The 15,929-nt window shown below is 38.3% G+C and overlaps 1 protein-coding gene across 1 annotated transcript; it reads right to left on the bottom strand.

The window, feature by feature from the left end:
* Positions 1-333: 333 nt before the first annotated feature.
* Positions 334-14,353, bottom strand: LOC109066447 (ETS domain-containing protein Elk-3-like). The gene is made up of 5 exons (XM_019083472.2): positions 14,009-14,353; positions 6,069-6,277; positions 5,050-5,820; positions 2,525-2,647; positions 334-826 (listed from the first exon to the last, which is right to left on the bottom strand). The coding sequence occupies exons 2-5, from the start codon at positions 6,273-6,275 to the stop codon at positions 710-712; spliced, it is 1,218 nt and encodes a 405-aa protein (XP_018939017.1). The 5' UTR covers positions 6,276-6,277; positions 14,009-14,353; the 3' UTR covers positions 334-709.
* Positions 14,354-15,929: the final 1,576 nt, after the last annotated feature.

Below are 15,929 nucleotides of genomic sequence, written 5' to 3'. Positions count from 1 at the left end.
GCACAGCCGGTAGTACATTTAAAGCACAGTGCATACAACGCAATATAATACAATACATTACAATACCAGACAACAAACGAACAGAAACCCGGTTCACAGCCTCAGAAGGATTAAAAAAGAGAGACTTAAATGCTTAGGAGATTCCTTTAATATGGTTTAAACGTTTCCTCTTTCTGAACAGGTTGACAAAACGTGAGATCTTTCCAGTTGAAGCACCTTAGGAATGGGAACAGGAGGGGAACGCTGAAGTTTTCCTTTAGACGAGGTACAGACATACAGAAAGTCTACGGTGTTTTGAACGTGTTTTATGTCGTCCAGCATCGTTTGTCCCCATCTGAAATTGAGATTCTGAAAAACAACTTGCCAAAAAGGCCAGTCTTGAACATGTTCTCCGGGATACAGATTCTCTAGGCTCCGTTTCCATCTTCTCAAAAGGACACTTCATGTTCTTTGGCATTACCTCATGACAATTCTCTGTTTTGAGCTTGCGGAGGGATTTTGGTGAGCTGTTTGGATTGCAGCCTGAGTTAAAGAAGAAAACAGAGTTTGCTGGTCCAAAATTCAACAGAACTGAAGGGTGCTATAGGTGTAGGTGGCCACAAGGGGGTGAAGTGCAGTCTGGCTCAAAAATTACATGAAGGTCCATAATTCCTTCTTAGTGTAAGAGCAGTTATGATTCTGGGGAGGGGATATGTGAAGTGTCCAGAAATCAGGATTTCTGGGCGCTGGAGGACAGGAGGAGAGAGGAGGAGGAAGAGGATGATGATGAAGAGGAGTCCAGGTTGGGGAGGGGTACCGGGAGCGGCCCGTTCAGCAGGGTGGGGAACTGTGAGAGTCAGAAAGCAAACAAAACATTGAGGTTATGCTACACATGCTGAATCACAATGTCTTCATATGTTATATCTAGTAACTACACAGCAAGAGCTCTGTAGTGTTAAAAATAAATAAATAAATAAATAAATCCCCTTTAAATGATTGTATCAGGAAACATTGTCTAACAGTAATCGCAGGATGACCAGGCCAAATAATAGCTGACATCTAAATGGTTAAATCTTATCAAGAAATATCCAGTTATGGGATTTATTATTATTATTTTGAGGTTAAATACTACCTGGGCATGTTTCATTATATGCAAAATGTATTATTATTATTATTATTGATAATGATAATAATACTTTACATTTTTATTGCTTTAATTTTGAGGTTAAATAATTCCTGCATTTCATTATTATTGTTATTATTAGTATTTATTAATTAATTTATTTAGAGGTTAAATGGACATGTGTCCTTATATGTATATGTATTAGTAACACTTTTTATGTTAATTGTTATTTTAAGTATTATGTGTAAATGTTTCTTTATAAAGCTTATTTTATTTTAACCTAATATTGATACATATAAAGAAACAAATAGGGCCTTTTCCCCCTAAAAATCTTATTCCCATAATACAATAATGAATTATTTACCTTATTCTTTTATTTTTAAAAATACCATAAATTCAGTACAACAAATACCATCATAAAGTATATTGAAAGCTGGGCATTTCTTAAAAGTTTCTGTAAATATCCCTCTAATACACCTCAGTGAGGAAAAAAACAAAACCTGTCTTTGTGGTTCAAAAAAACAAACAAACACGCTCGTAGCCCATCACGGTAGCGCTAGGAGAGGAACTTCCTGTTATGTGAGAGCAGACTATACACACAGACACAGAGTCTTTTTCAGTTATCACCCCCTCCCTTTTTTAACAGGAAGCTGTTTTTCGCCCATATCCAATGCAGAGAGGAAACATCTGTAGTTTTTTTCCAAACCTTAATACACACACGCTCATACACCAGTAAATCCATTTCCTGGATTGACTCAAAAGCATCTTTTTTTTCATGGTATACGTTTTACAGGTATAGAAAATCAACTCAAAAAGTCCCCAAGAAGAATTGCACTGCGAAAGAAAAAAAGCCAGACGTGCCACAAAAGTTTTCCACTGCAGCCAATAACAGCAGGAACAACAATCATGTGACCAACCAGAAAACTCCCACTATGGCCGCCCAGGGAGGAAGTGAGAGTGGGGGAGTGAGTGTACGTCTGTCTGTGTGTGTGCGCAGTAGTAAAAGTGCACATCACGAACTGTCCCTATTCCTGTAAAGGCAGAGCCAAGCAGTCACCGTGGTTACCTTAATGGTTTCCTGCTGCCTAGCGATGTTTACAGTAAAGACTGGACCCTCCCCTAAAACGCAAGATGAGCATAAATACACAATTTGCATTCTGTCATTTTCGCTCACACACACACACACACACACACACCTCCCTACACACTCACTCTCCCCCGGGCCAGAGCAGGAAGTATCCACAGGATTTCCCCTCTCGCTCACATGAAAACTGAAATTCGACACCAAACACAAACAAGCTCGAAAAACAGACAAGCGAATCACTTTCTAAAAAACACTTGCACGTCAGTGCTAAACAAAATATAACACATCCTCATTTTCAGATTCCTCTTTTTACAGGTTTGAGCATGTTTTGTGCGTACCTGAAAGAGTGACCCGTGGCCCTGTAGCCTGGCCGGGCTGAGAGGGGCCACGGGACTCAGGCTGCTCCAGAAATGAATGGAGGACAGGAGAGGACTGGGCGTCAACAGCAAACCAGAGGGAGTCTGGAGAGACAGTGAGAGAGGAGTAGAGGAGGTATCGTGAAAGGGGTGAACAGGAACATGAGACTTTATTTGTATTAGTCACTGAAGTCAGAGATCATGAAATCCCAATGTCTTTTTGAAACTTTGGAAAGACGAATGTGAGTCTCCGCATGTCCAGACACGTCTTTGCGTCAGTTAGGAGGCAATAGCATGTGAAGCCTGTCATGCTCAAATAGTCTGAGAAACCCTTTAAAAAAATGTTCCCAGATTTATTCACCTGAACAGTACAAATTGGGAGCATTAAGGATTTATAGCACAAATTCAATGGCTGTAAGCTGTAGGACAACTGTCCTGGACATAGTTGGCGCTTGTTTTATCTGTTCAAGCAGATGGAGCATTTTGCTCAATCTAGCATTATGAAATAACTGTCTGTTGCAGATGTTTCTGTATATTTAAAGCATCAGTTCACCCCCAATGAAACTTCAGTCATGTGCTCAACCTCATGTCATTCAAAATCTGTTTAACCTTGTCTTTTGTTTACAATTGTCCCAATTTCAATTTTTCAGTGGTGACTAGGGGCTGTTGAACTCCAAAAAGGCACCATAAAATTAGTCCATATGGCTTGTGCACTATATTTCAAGCTTTCTGATGTCGTACATTGGAACTTAGTCAGGTTGGACGCCATATTGAATTTAAAGAGGCTGTGATGAATAGAATTACAGTCTTTACAATGGCACACAGTGTATGAAGGTCCTAGATTTCGTAATTCTCACCAACTTTAAAAACTGTTTTATGGAGTTTTTGTCTACTAAAAGGTTTTTACAAAAAGAAGTTTCATCAACTGGACAATCGTTATGTTGTTAAATAACAGTAGAATCCATTGAATTAAATATTGGGCTAACCTGACTAAGGTCTTTAGGAACAGGCTGATATTTAAGACAGAAAAGCATCCCCTTGAGAACTCGAACAACTTGTCCTTTACTAAAGTATATTTCAGTTTTTATGTGTATGCTAGGTTTGATACATATACACAGCCAGATTATTCTATCAGCGCATATGCACCTTGAATTTATTTTGCAGTAATTAGTTTGTCCACAAGGTGGCAACACATTTTTTCCCAACCCGTTGTTTACAGTCAAAAAAGAAGCGAATGTAACAACAACTATAACAAAGTAGTGGTGATGGCAACAACAATAGACATCTGCGATGAGGAATGCATTTGAAGGGGTTAACAAATATCTGCGACACTAGTTTAAATGTGTAAAATGTTCAGAGAGAAACAGCGCAGATACTGGACGAGGATGAAACATCTGTGTTCATGCAACCTATCAAACCGAGTATGCATAGTATACACTTGCATTTGTGTCAATTCTAAATCGTACATCTTTGGAATGACATGAGTGTAAGTAAAGAATGTTAAATTTAATTTTTGGGTGATCTATCCCTTTAAGAGTGAAAGCGGGAGAGAAATCTACACAAGCACGTAGCTTCCCATGGGTCATGGACTTTGGATCACCAGGTTGTGGCTATAGGGCAGCATGTGAAATCAATTTCTCGTTCTCGCTCTGTTTTTCTCGGTCCTGTGTCACTATGCTGTAGTGTGCGAGATTACGGACATATGGCTTTACTTACAGGTCTCTCTTCTTGCTAATGCCATTCTGTCTGTCTGTTCCCTCCTCCTGTTTCACTCTTCCTCTTTTTTAATAACGTTTTTGTCATTTTTTTCTTAGACAAAACTGTTGATACTTCTGGTAAATAAAAGTACACTTCTAATGTACGAGAAGATAAAATTAGCCTTGTCATTACTAACAAAATCAGGCCAATATTACATATTTGCTAAAAGCACAGCTGCCTTGCTATCTACTGCTTAGCTTGAGCTCTCACAACTGAATCCAATAGAATAGACAGAACGCATTAGACACAATATTCTAATGAACACAACATTAAACCATTGTCTAAAGTGTCATTTTTAGTTACAATTGAGCAATACTGAACAATAATGTTTGATATGAAGTTAAATGTAAAATGTATTTTAGCTTGTGCCTATGCTTAGCTTTACTTTTAACAATTCAATACAGCTTTTCATTAGCATGTTGTTAAGCTAACTACACTGTATTCTAATAGTATAAAATAACAAAGCACACAAATGTTATGTAAAATAGTATTTTTTTTTCATTATCAGTGATTTCTGTTATTGAATGAAATGTATTTGACATTTCTTTCTCTTTGTCTGAGCTTATTGCTATGCATTCTGAAGTTATTTGCTATTAGGCAAAAGAAGGCACCATGTATTCTTCCTATATTTTAGAAAAATCATTTGCTTTGATGCCTTAAAATGCTGTCTAGATAGGCAGCTCATTAGATTTTGGAACATGTGTATATGTGAACTTAAAAATAAATGTTCATATGACATAATTTGGTACCTGTGCAGTGAAAAAGGCTGGTGTAAGTGACCCTGAGGGCAGTGCTGGGCTGTTGAGGGCTATGGAGCCCAAGTCACTTCCTGAAAGCAGTATGGAAGGGGCGGAGATTTCCAGCCCTTTGGGTTTCCGAGCTTTGGGAGGCAGTCCGTTGCTACCGGTCCTCCTCTCAGGGGGCGTGGCCTGATTCTGGGCTCGCTCCCTGTGGCTGGATGATAAATTTAGAGGCTGAGCACTCTGCTCTGATTCGTCTATGCGAGCCCCCGGACTCCGCTCTTGCCGCAGCATGTAGACCGGGCTATGAGAGGGGGAGGGGCTACGGGACGAGCAGGGGGAGGTTTTTGAAGCAAAGAAAACCTCTGTGGATGCAGGTGGTGGCGAGGAAGCCAAAGGGACGACCTTTTCTGATCGATTAGTGACAAAGCGAATCACCGTTTGTCCTTCCTCCCCTCGTTCGCCCCCTCGCTGCTTCTCGACTTTGATTGGACGCATCAACGGAGGCGGGCTTTGGAGGGAACTGACTGTGAAGGATGAGTATAGACCAGAGTGGAGGTACTCGTTCCTGCAGGCGGGGCTTCTCAGCGATGACAGCGACCGCTTCGGAGACTCCTCCCCCTCGCCGCAATCCGACTCCACCTCCTGCAACATGACGCCCCCTGCAACGTGACCCCCATCCCGACCAAACTCCACCGCTTGGGGATCCATCTTCAGAATATCAGGGAACGAGACAAACTTATATACAAACTTCTGGCCAATCACCTTCTTTATGATGTTCTGCAAAAGAAAGAGGATGATTACAATACCTCTAATGGCAATTTGTAACTATTTGACATTTTGACAAATTTGTATGAGTTTGTACAACCTCAGGTGTACGGTTTAGTACGATCTGCTTAAGCCCCACTGATGATTAGGTTTAGGGGTGGAACTTCACCCTTGCATTTTATTTAAAAAAAATCATGTTTCCATACAAAAATTGTTGCATTTTCTGATGAGAATGATTATTAAATATGAGCTTGTGTAACCTTGTCATAGTAGTAGCGTAGTGCTCGGCTAAGTTTGTCATAGTTCATGTTGGTCTTGTTCTTGCGCAGGCCCCAGAGTTTGGCGACTTCTTCCGATTTGAGCAGCTTGAACTCGCCGTCGTTGGACGTCCAGCAAATCAGGTGCTTATGGCTCTGGTCCAGCAGTAGCTGCAGCAGAAACTGCCACAGTGTGATAGCACTCTCCATATCTGTCAGAGAAAACATCAACAGTATATTTACAATTTAATAATCATATTCAGGCTGATATTTTCCCCAGAACCTAGTTAAATGGTTCTTTTAAGAATTGTTCACTGAAAGGTTCTTTTTGGAACCAAAAATGGAGTGTAGAGTCATTACAACGATTCAAATTGTAAGTTTGATAATAAAGTCTAATAAAGATTCTTTATTGGCATCAATGGTTCCAGGAAGAACCTTTAACATCCATGAAACCTTTTCAATGCCCAATGTTCTTTTGATTGTTAAATGTTCTTCACACTAAGAAAAAAAAATGGTTCTTTTAAGAACTTTTAAGGAAAGTTTCCATAGATGTAAAAGGTTCTTCGTGGAACCATCAATACCAGTAAAGAACATTCGTTGCTGTTGTTTCTTGTACGGATTTAAAAAGTGTGTATCGTTGTAACCGAGGTGAGAGTGTGGCGTAATTTCATAAGAGATTCAATCTAATTTAAATTATCCAAATTTACACTCTCTGTGTGTTGTGTGTTTATCGGGCAACAAAGGGAGGCTTGAGGACACATTTAATGACCCTAACAAGGTTTAAGGATCTGAAGGAGGATACTATGGTACCGCAAAGCCAAATTTAGTATGTATCTGTGGATTAGCTCGGTCCGGCAGCTTGTTTCAATTGATCTGATAATCAGACATCCTTCTCAGCATGACTGCATTTGTAAAAACCTTCCTTTAACCATATCCATGCAGGTTTCGGACAGGAAGTGGTGAAGAGGGAGAGGCCAGAGCAACAGTCGTACAAACGCGGCCACATTAAAGAAAGCTGCGTTCATGGTCCTGAATTCATCCTCTCTCTCTTTAATTTCCCCTTTCCCCTCTGCACTCTTGAACAAAAAAACGTCATTCCTGGGTGCCCTCCCACAAACTCTGCAAGCATTTCCTGTTCTGTTGTACATTAACGCACAGCCTCATAAACAACAAAGAGCTATAAGCCAGAAAGACTGACACGGGAATGAATCGCAAATAAGCAACATGTTCCAACATCGACCGTGCCGCTGTTCTCTCTGGGACGGAGGTGTCCGCTCAAAGGCGTGCAAATACACCCACTGGTGAACAGAGATTACTAACAGGGTAAACATGGAGTTTATCCGCAAGACCCTGTTTAGGAACATAGATTAGAGTGACCAGCGATAAGTGGGTTAAGGGGGGAATTAAATTCTTAAAGGAATAGGTCACCCAAAAATGAAAATTCAGTTCTGTCATTCACACTACCATTCAAATGTTTGGGGTCGGTAACAACAAAGAACGGGTCCCACAAAATAAGCAGCACAGCAGAGCCTTTCATTGTAACATATATAGTTTGGACAACATGATTTGCGAGTTAAAAAAGAAAATTATTTTTTCCAGCACACTTAGACAACAATGTCACAGTCATGGATCCATTGGGTGTAAGATAAGGATTTTCTAGTTAACAAGACTCCTTCATGCATGTGGTCTGGGATTCAGTCCAACAGGAAGGCACAGTGGTTCAGTGTTAAAAGCCCAACAGTACAGGAAGTTTAAATCTTGCTTGGGCCACTTCCTGTGACCGCTGTCGTCATGGCCTTTTTTTGCCACACGCTTGCCCTTAGTGTACTCTCATAACCTCTTCCTCTACATCCCTGGAATATTTAGGAGATATAAGAACTATATATCCATTACAAAACCTGTACATTTTGAGCAAGGGATGTGCCATGTTTTACTGAGCATTTTTATGATGACAAGACTAACGTTTTACTGTATTCAAACAACAGGCAAGTTAACCTGTTACAAGTTGAAATGCAATTTACAATTATTTAAGGAGTGTGCAACAAGGGAAAAAGAACTGAAATAAGCTAAATAAATAAATATAATTTTATATATAAAATTAGAAATAAGTAGTTTCAGTACACTTACTACTAAATACTTATAATGTTGTCTCAAGTGTGGTGTTTAAGCAAAAATCTTGAAATTTAAGCAAAACATTTTTAAAAATCTTTAAAAAAATTAAGTCTTTAATTAAAAAATAAAAAATAAAATATATGTTTAATAACTTAATTATCTATATTTTTTTAATTACCATGTTCTTGTCATGAAAATCGCCTTAGATAATAACATGGTAACAAACTAACAAATAAATAAATACATAAAAATTGACCAGTTGCTTAAATAAATAAATACATACATAAACAAAGCAATATAAAAGTAATCAAATATGATCAGGTCTTTTGAAATCACACAAAAGCACACATTTCAATATGTGCACGTTTTCACTTTATGAAAAAGAGCAGTGTGAACATTGTTCAAAATTTCTCATTTTGTGTTTCACAGAAAAGAGTAAATCAAGCGGCTCTGGAACGTCATGATAGTGAATGACCACAGACTTCATTTTTAGGTAAGCTATCTCTTTAAGACACATGCATATACTTAATATATTGTAGCACAGAGTTTCTGCTTATTTCCAGTGGATATCTGGTGTACAAAACTGACTGAAGTTGAGGAGATGGTGTTGAGTGTTGGGATGCAGGACAGCAGGAAGATCTGGGTGGAGGAATGCAGTGGACCTCAGGTTGAGGTCTGAGAGGTGTTCAGTAGACATGAGGAAACCAGTCTGACTTGAATTCAAAGCTGTCAAATGTGTATGTGTTTGAACACACTCCTCGGTTTTAACTAGCATTACATCATGCCCTTTGGTAACTGTAAGTCAGTCAAACAGGGCGTGCTGGCTGGCGTTTACTGCTGCCTGAGCCAATGCTCTCCCGAGACGGATGGAGGGAAAGAACGAGACGGAGAGTGGTAGATGGAGAAACGAGGCTGGCTGACACACTAGTGTGGATAGCTCTGACACGGAGCATGTTTTATTGGCTGAGAGGAACTCCCTGGTTGCAGACATAATTTTGACAAAGACACACAAGCTTAAACTTTCACCCTGGTTTTCGTTCATCAAATAGCCGGCTCTGGAAGTCATCGAGGGATCGATTGAATTATGAGTCTAAAGAAGCAAACGACCCCAAAGTCCAACAGGACAGGCTAAAATCAAACCAAAAACACTCGTCAAAATAAAACGCCGTTCACGACCCATTGTGCTTCTGTAATGTGATGTTTTTCCAAAAAATGTTATTGGGAATTGAATTATATATTAATATATATATATATATATATATATATATATATATATATATATATATATATATATATATATATATATATATATATATATGTATATATATATATATATATATATATATATATAATATATATATATATATATATATATATATATATATATATATATATATATATATATATATATATATATATATATATATATGTATATCTATATATATGATATATTAATAATATATATGTATATGTATTGAAAAATTTGTAAATATTATTTAAAAAATAAAAATAAAATTTGATTACATTTTAATGTAGTAATGTGACATTCAGTTGATTTATCCATCAGAAATCAACTGAATTGCGAAAAATGGTTGGTAAAATTGTAAGAAAACAAGTAAAGTTTTATTCCAATGTGATGAAAGATTATGCTTATTTCTTCACATTGGAAAAACAAGCAGTGGGTAATTCCTGAAAACCTTGAACATGTATCAAGAAAGTAAATGTGCAAGACTTTTATTTTTGCCTTTTCAGATGTCTTTGGTTGGAATATCAGCCAGAGGGAGTGTAAAGAGACACAAACGGCAAGGTTCGGCCAGACCTGTGGTGACAAAGGAGGAAGTCCTTGGAAAATGCTGCCAATAAAGGCTACAGATATTTATCAGGAAGTATTGTGCCCCCCCACCCCCCACACACACACACTCATTCATCATTCTTGTACATGTGACACAGATCTCATTATACATACTCAAATAGCAATTTACAGTTACAATCTCATACTTAACTCATGGGCAGAACATGAAAGCTCACTGTACATCACATACCCAGTTATTTTTTTCCAAACCCCCAATGAAGCAAAATAAAACCATTTCCTGCTCCAGCATCCTCTGAGCGGAGCATCTGCGTTAAACGACCGTAAAACTGTCTATATCAGGACTTCCTCCAATTCTCCTTTGAAGGGCGTCTTCCTGGGAATGCCGTTCCCGAACTGAAAGGTAGGAATTCCTGCTGCGGGGAGCAAACACGGGAACACGAGAACCACACAGACATAAGGCACAAACGGGAGGTTTCCTCTTCTCTTTTCATGTTGGCACAAACCTCTCGCCCATAAAGACAGACATGTTGTATGTGACACCATGATCAACGGACTCATTGATTCCCAGATTTACTGCCCTAATCAAAAGGAATAAACAGAGGGAGCTGATTTCAAAAGCACTTGGCCATACGGAGAGGTTTCTGCACGGAACGTGGCTGTAAAAGTCATTGTTAGATTATCACAAGAGGGGAAAAATGAAAAAAAATTGCACATGCAAAGTCTCTTTTTTATATTTCAATATGAGCAATGACATATACAGTGCAGAAGCCAAGTCTGAATCCTTAGCCAGGATTTTCTGAGACACAAATAAATAATAGACAGTGTGCGCTAAACAAAAAGACACACTTGAAAATAGCGCTGCATTGGCTCTGTTGTTGTGTTGTTGTCTGGCATGCATTAGCTTCATGGTCACTGGGTTTAAAGATGTTTTAACCAACTGCGTGGAATTTGGGAAGAAATAAATGAATCATCCATAGTTTTTACAGTTAGTTGATGAGGCATCAGTAAGTGCACAGGGATTCTGTCTCTAAACATCTGCTTGTGAGTAAGTCAAAACATCAGTAAGAAAACTTTAAGCAAAGTGCATATTTGCCACAGAAAAACTCTTGATTTCTGACATTATGTTGTAGAAAATTCACACAAAAAGAATCTACTCAAATACTTATTCATTTCCTTGATTGATTTATAATGGTGTCTCATGTTAATTTCAAAGTAGAAAACTTTGCAGTAGGTTTCAAAAAGTATAACATTTAATTAAATCTATCTAAATTTGTAATGCACTGTTCCCATAATGCATTGGGTAATGAATAATTAAGGTCGTGTTTTTGTACTGTTTGCCAGTTTTGTTTGCATTTTTGTTAATTTTGATGTTGTATTCAAGTTTAGTAACTTGTTTTGCATTTTGAGTCAGTTTTTTTTTACTACTCAAAAATGATCCACCATAATTGTGTTTTAAGTACCAAAAATTGAGGTAGTTGAAGTTAGTGTTTCAAAAACTGTTCAGTGTCCATGTATATTCATTATTAACTTAAATGTAATTTAGTTTTATTATTTTAAATACAACTACAATTGCAAGTTGCTGATATATTTGAATTTCAATATTATTTTGCAGAGTAGATTTTACTTAATTTTATACATTGTTCGAATGCATCCAGCAATCTTCTTTTTCTAACACCACAGATCATTTACTTTTTATAGCACCGAAGTTCCAGAACACTTGAAACTATATTGAAACTGCTTTTCAAAAAATGCCAATGGAAAACACCAAGAAAGCCTGCACACCATCAAATCTATCCAACCCATTTAACCATACAGGAAGTAGACAGGAGGAACATGCCTGTAGACACAGAAACTGACAACAGCTCAGTCTGTCAGTGACTTAACAGGCAACATATACTGTCTGATAAGGCTGTTTTTAAAGATTCACACATTGCCGATGTGTGTGTGTGTGTGTGTGTGTGTGTGTGTGTGTGTGTGTGTGTGTGTGTGTGTGTAAAATGGGAAAGAGGAAGATCTTTCAGGTGAGAAGATGCACTCCAGGCTCTCTCCAGCGTAAAGTGACACGCTCACACCCTTCAAGACTCACGCAACAGACACGCAGAGACAATTCGAACCCAAAACCCAAAGCCCAGTGTTTTGAATGGCCCCTAGACAGCTTTTAAACACCAAACTTGCCGTCGCACTCACAAACCCCTCCACTGTAGCGCCAGCGGAAACTCGTAATAAGATTAGTTGGTGTGCGCAGACATTACTTCGCCATGACTAAATGTGCGCTCTTCCTGCACACACAGACTGCAGTGGAAAATTCAGGGAGCTCCTGCTGAAGAGAGGGAGAAAAGAGAGCCGTGAAGGACTTCTCTCCACGACCGCATTTCTCCAGAGAGAGCTGCAGCTCTTGAAATTACGCAGACAGATCCGAAAACCTCTGACTGCGTGTCTGTGTCCATACAGTGGCTTCAGAAAGAGTGCGGACACTTCAAAATCTCATTGCTTTGAATAGCAAACAATCAAAAATAGTTCAGAAAACATTCCTTATACTATACTTTAAATCTAGATTTTGCACTGCTTGCATTAAACTTTCTTTAATCTAATTGGCTGTTTGATTGAAATCGTGGTTCCTCTTTTAAAAAATTTCAGGGCAAGTACAGAAATATTATGGTAATAAATGTTGAAATACATGATATAATAGTCAAAATGGGTAATGAAAGCATTCCTTGATTACATTAAACTAGATTTTATTGCATTTTACTTCTTGCATTAAACTGTTGGATCTAATTGGCTGTTTGATCAAAATGATGGTTCCTCTTTTAAACCATTTCAGGGGAAATACAGTCATATTAAGGCTAAAAAATACTGAAATAGCAATATAATAATCCTACTAATCACCTTTGATTGAATATTTGTTTTAAATGCCTTGTGTTTGAAATAACGTATAAGATGCCAAAACCTGCATAACTGCAAATGTATCCAACCCATCTAACCTTACAGGAAGCAGATAAGGAGGAACGTGACTGTAGACTTTACACGCAGTGTGTCCAAAACTCCAAAACAGAAGGAAACAGCATCCAAAGGGGCATTCGCTTTAAAGCACAAGCACACTTTCAAAGCAAAACATCTCATTTTAAATGATAGTACAATAGTTTAAAACGAAGACCAACAGTATGTGGACACTTTCTGGTTGTCATAGTTGAACATGAACTTGATAAACTTCACCTGGTTACTATGCTAGGACACCTGTGGTGAACTTAGGGACATCTTGGGTTGGATCTAAGGAGACTCATCTAAGGAGACGCATCATCTGCTATCTGAAGTCCCTACATGTGTGACTTACAGTAAGTCTCCCATTACATTTTGGGTTCACAAACATCGATCTTTTCCAATCACTATAGATAATCCCCAGCATGTCCAGATGCAGGGGTAACATCAGCTCTATTGCTGAACTGAAGTTTCTTTGTTTGCCCCAATGACTCATTTTCAAGATACTGTCTGCTGCCAGTTTCTATCCGGAAGCGCATGGCAATTAGTCTGCTGCTGTTTCCAGACAAACCAGAAACTCTACTAGTGGGTTTAAAGCGCCAGGAGCCAAATTTAAACCTTTTCTAGCAGCCCTGCTTTCAAATGTACAACCAACAAAATCTTTAAAGCATACATCAAGAAATCGTGTGCTCAACTTGTATTCAAACTTTCCTCAGCCGTGCGTAAACGGTGCGTAAATTGCGCGTAAGTAACGGGGACCGTGAACTCTTGAAGTGTCTTGTGTGTCTGTTATTGCTAAAAGAGATCTATTCGGGTTTTATACATGAATTACTTTAGAACTATATACATTTAAGTCTCAGACATCACTTCTGAACATTTCAAACAGCTCCTTCGTTTGGATAGGTTCATTCTTTTTGGGGGATATCAAGTTTCAGTCGTGTACTTTGGAAGGTTGCTTTCTTTTTAATGTTATTATGAAGTAATTACACATTTAAAAACATGTATAAAGCGTCCAGACAGTACGGATGGATTATTCACATACCTGTGCGTAATGGTCAGGCTTTTTGGGGTCCCTTTTCACGTTATTAAAAAGAATTCCGTATAATGCGCTGTTTTTCCATGCTGTCGGCCGTCTCGGCAGCTCTCAGTCGGACTGTAATGGGATCCCGACTGTTTTCTCTCGCTCTCTCTCACTCTCGCTCTCTCTCTCTCTGAGCAGGAAGTTGGTGCAGGCAGACAGCGAGCCGGCTCACTTCCTCTCGCCGTGCTCTATTCCCCAGGCGCTCGGCCCGTCTGTGTAAACACGCTTTTCCTCCTCGAGCCACCATCCGACATTCAAGAACACTAGCACACACGCGCGCACACGCAGTATACTGTAACCTGAATCTGCTGCGAGTGGTGCACACTGACGTCAGCCTCTTCCTGCCGGGACCCGCCGGGAGGAGTCCGTGTTCCTTCCTCTACACACACTTCGTGTGTGTGTGTGTGTGATTCCGACGTTTGGGGATCCAGTTGCTAGAAAATGCCCTCATAAGTTTACTAAAGTGGAAAAAAATCTGAAAGAGAAGAAATAGGTCATTCTGTGAAATGGGCGGTTTCTCCATTTGAAATGGTGATTTTTGTACATTTTAAAAGATTTTAAACATTCTGATAGACAAATACTGTTGTAATGTGTAAAAAAGTTGTGGCATCGCAAGCTATATTAATAGCCTAACTTTTGCCTGCATTGTTCAAAGTGCTTAAAAAAAAAAAAACTTTTTTGCATATATTTTGTATTAAATCAATCAATCAACCAATCGATACTCGTCAAATATGCTTTACTGACATGTCAAAAGATAGACATGTGCAATGCAACATGAAATGCAATACAAGTAACAGCAGTGCAAATATATTAACGTAAAATTTCTCTCAAATTTAAAACAAAAAGTATATCTATCTCTGTACTACAAATAAATCTCTCTTTTAGTAAATGAGTGCCATGGGGCTCCACAGGGGGTGGAACCATCTTCCGATTTCCTGGAGGGATATCCAGGAAGCTGGATCTTTCAGAACACACACACACACACACACACACACACACACACACACACACACACACACACACACACACACACACACACACACACACCTTGTGGGGACTGCCCATAGGTGTAATGGTTTTCATACTGTACAAACTGTATTTTCTATCGCCCTACACCTAAACCTACCCTTCATAGAAAACTTTGTGCATTTTTACAATATCAAAAAAAAAAAAAATAAATAATAATAATAATTCTGTATGATTTATAAGCTTCTGTGCCTTAATTTAGGTCCCCACGGTGACACAATGAGTTGGTGTGTATTCAGGTTTAAGTCCACACCAGTATAGAAAAACATGCACACACACACACACACACACACACACACACACACACACACACACACACACACACACACACACACACACACACACACACTTGAACAACACTTGATGTTGTATATGTAATATCTGAATGGCTGATATTAATGAGGCCTGAGTCTGTCCACCTGAGACGTTCACACACATTTTAAGGCGCATATGAAAACAGTTATCATCTCAGCAATGACCTTGTTTTTAACATGTCTGTTCATTCTCTGCCATCTAGTGGAAAAAGAAGATATTACAACACGCGCCTGTGAATCTTTAACAGTTCAAATTTATGTTGAAATACTACTACTACTACTAATAATAATATATCATTATAGAAATAGTATTATGATATAGAAATAATATTTTTCATTATAAAGGTTAAACCTGTTTTTCATTTTTTTTAAATATAAAAAAATCATTGTGACTTTAATATAATATTGAAGTAATACCTTTTTGTTGAAAATGTTTTTCTAAAATTAAATTAAATTTTTCTAAAATTAAATTAAATTAAATCAGCGTGAAAATAAAGCCTAGAAAAAAAACACAATTTTGCATAAATACGTTGCAGTTTAAA

Source organism: Cyprinus carpio, chromosome A4, assembly GCF_018340385.1.
Source record: "Cyprinus carpio isolate SPL01 chromosome A4, ASM1834038v1, whole genome shotgun sequence".
Classification (NCBI taxonomy): domain Eukaryota; kingdom Metazoa; phylum Chordata; class Actinopteri; order Cypriniformes; family Cyprinidae; genus Cyprinus; species Cyprinus carpio.
Note: the sequence above shows the minus strand (reverse complement) of the source record. Positions and strands in the feature narration are given on the sequence as shown.

What these genes read in the sequence shown, in the direction of transcription:
- LOC109066447 (XM_019083472.2), bottom strand. Translation starts at nt 6,275, where the DNA reads ATGGAGAGTGCTATCACACTGTGGCAGTTTCTGCTGCAGCTACTGCTG. An exon ending in CAGCCTTTTTCACTGCACAG is followed by an intron (nt 2,648 to 5,049) that starts GTACCAAATTAT and finishes CTGTCTCTCCAG; the next exon opens with ACTCCCTCTGGTTTGCTGTT. An exon ending in GCCACGGGTCACTCTTTCAG is followed by an intron (nt 827 to 2,524) that starts GTACGCACAAAA and finishes TGACTCTCACAG; the next exon opens with TTCCCCACCCTGCTGAACGG.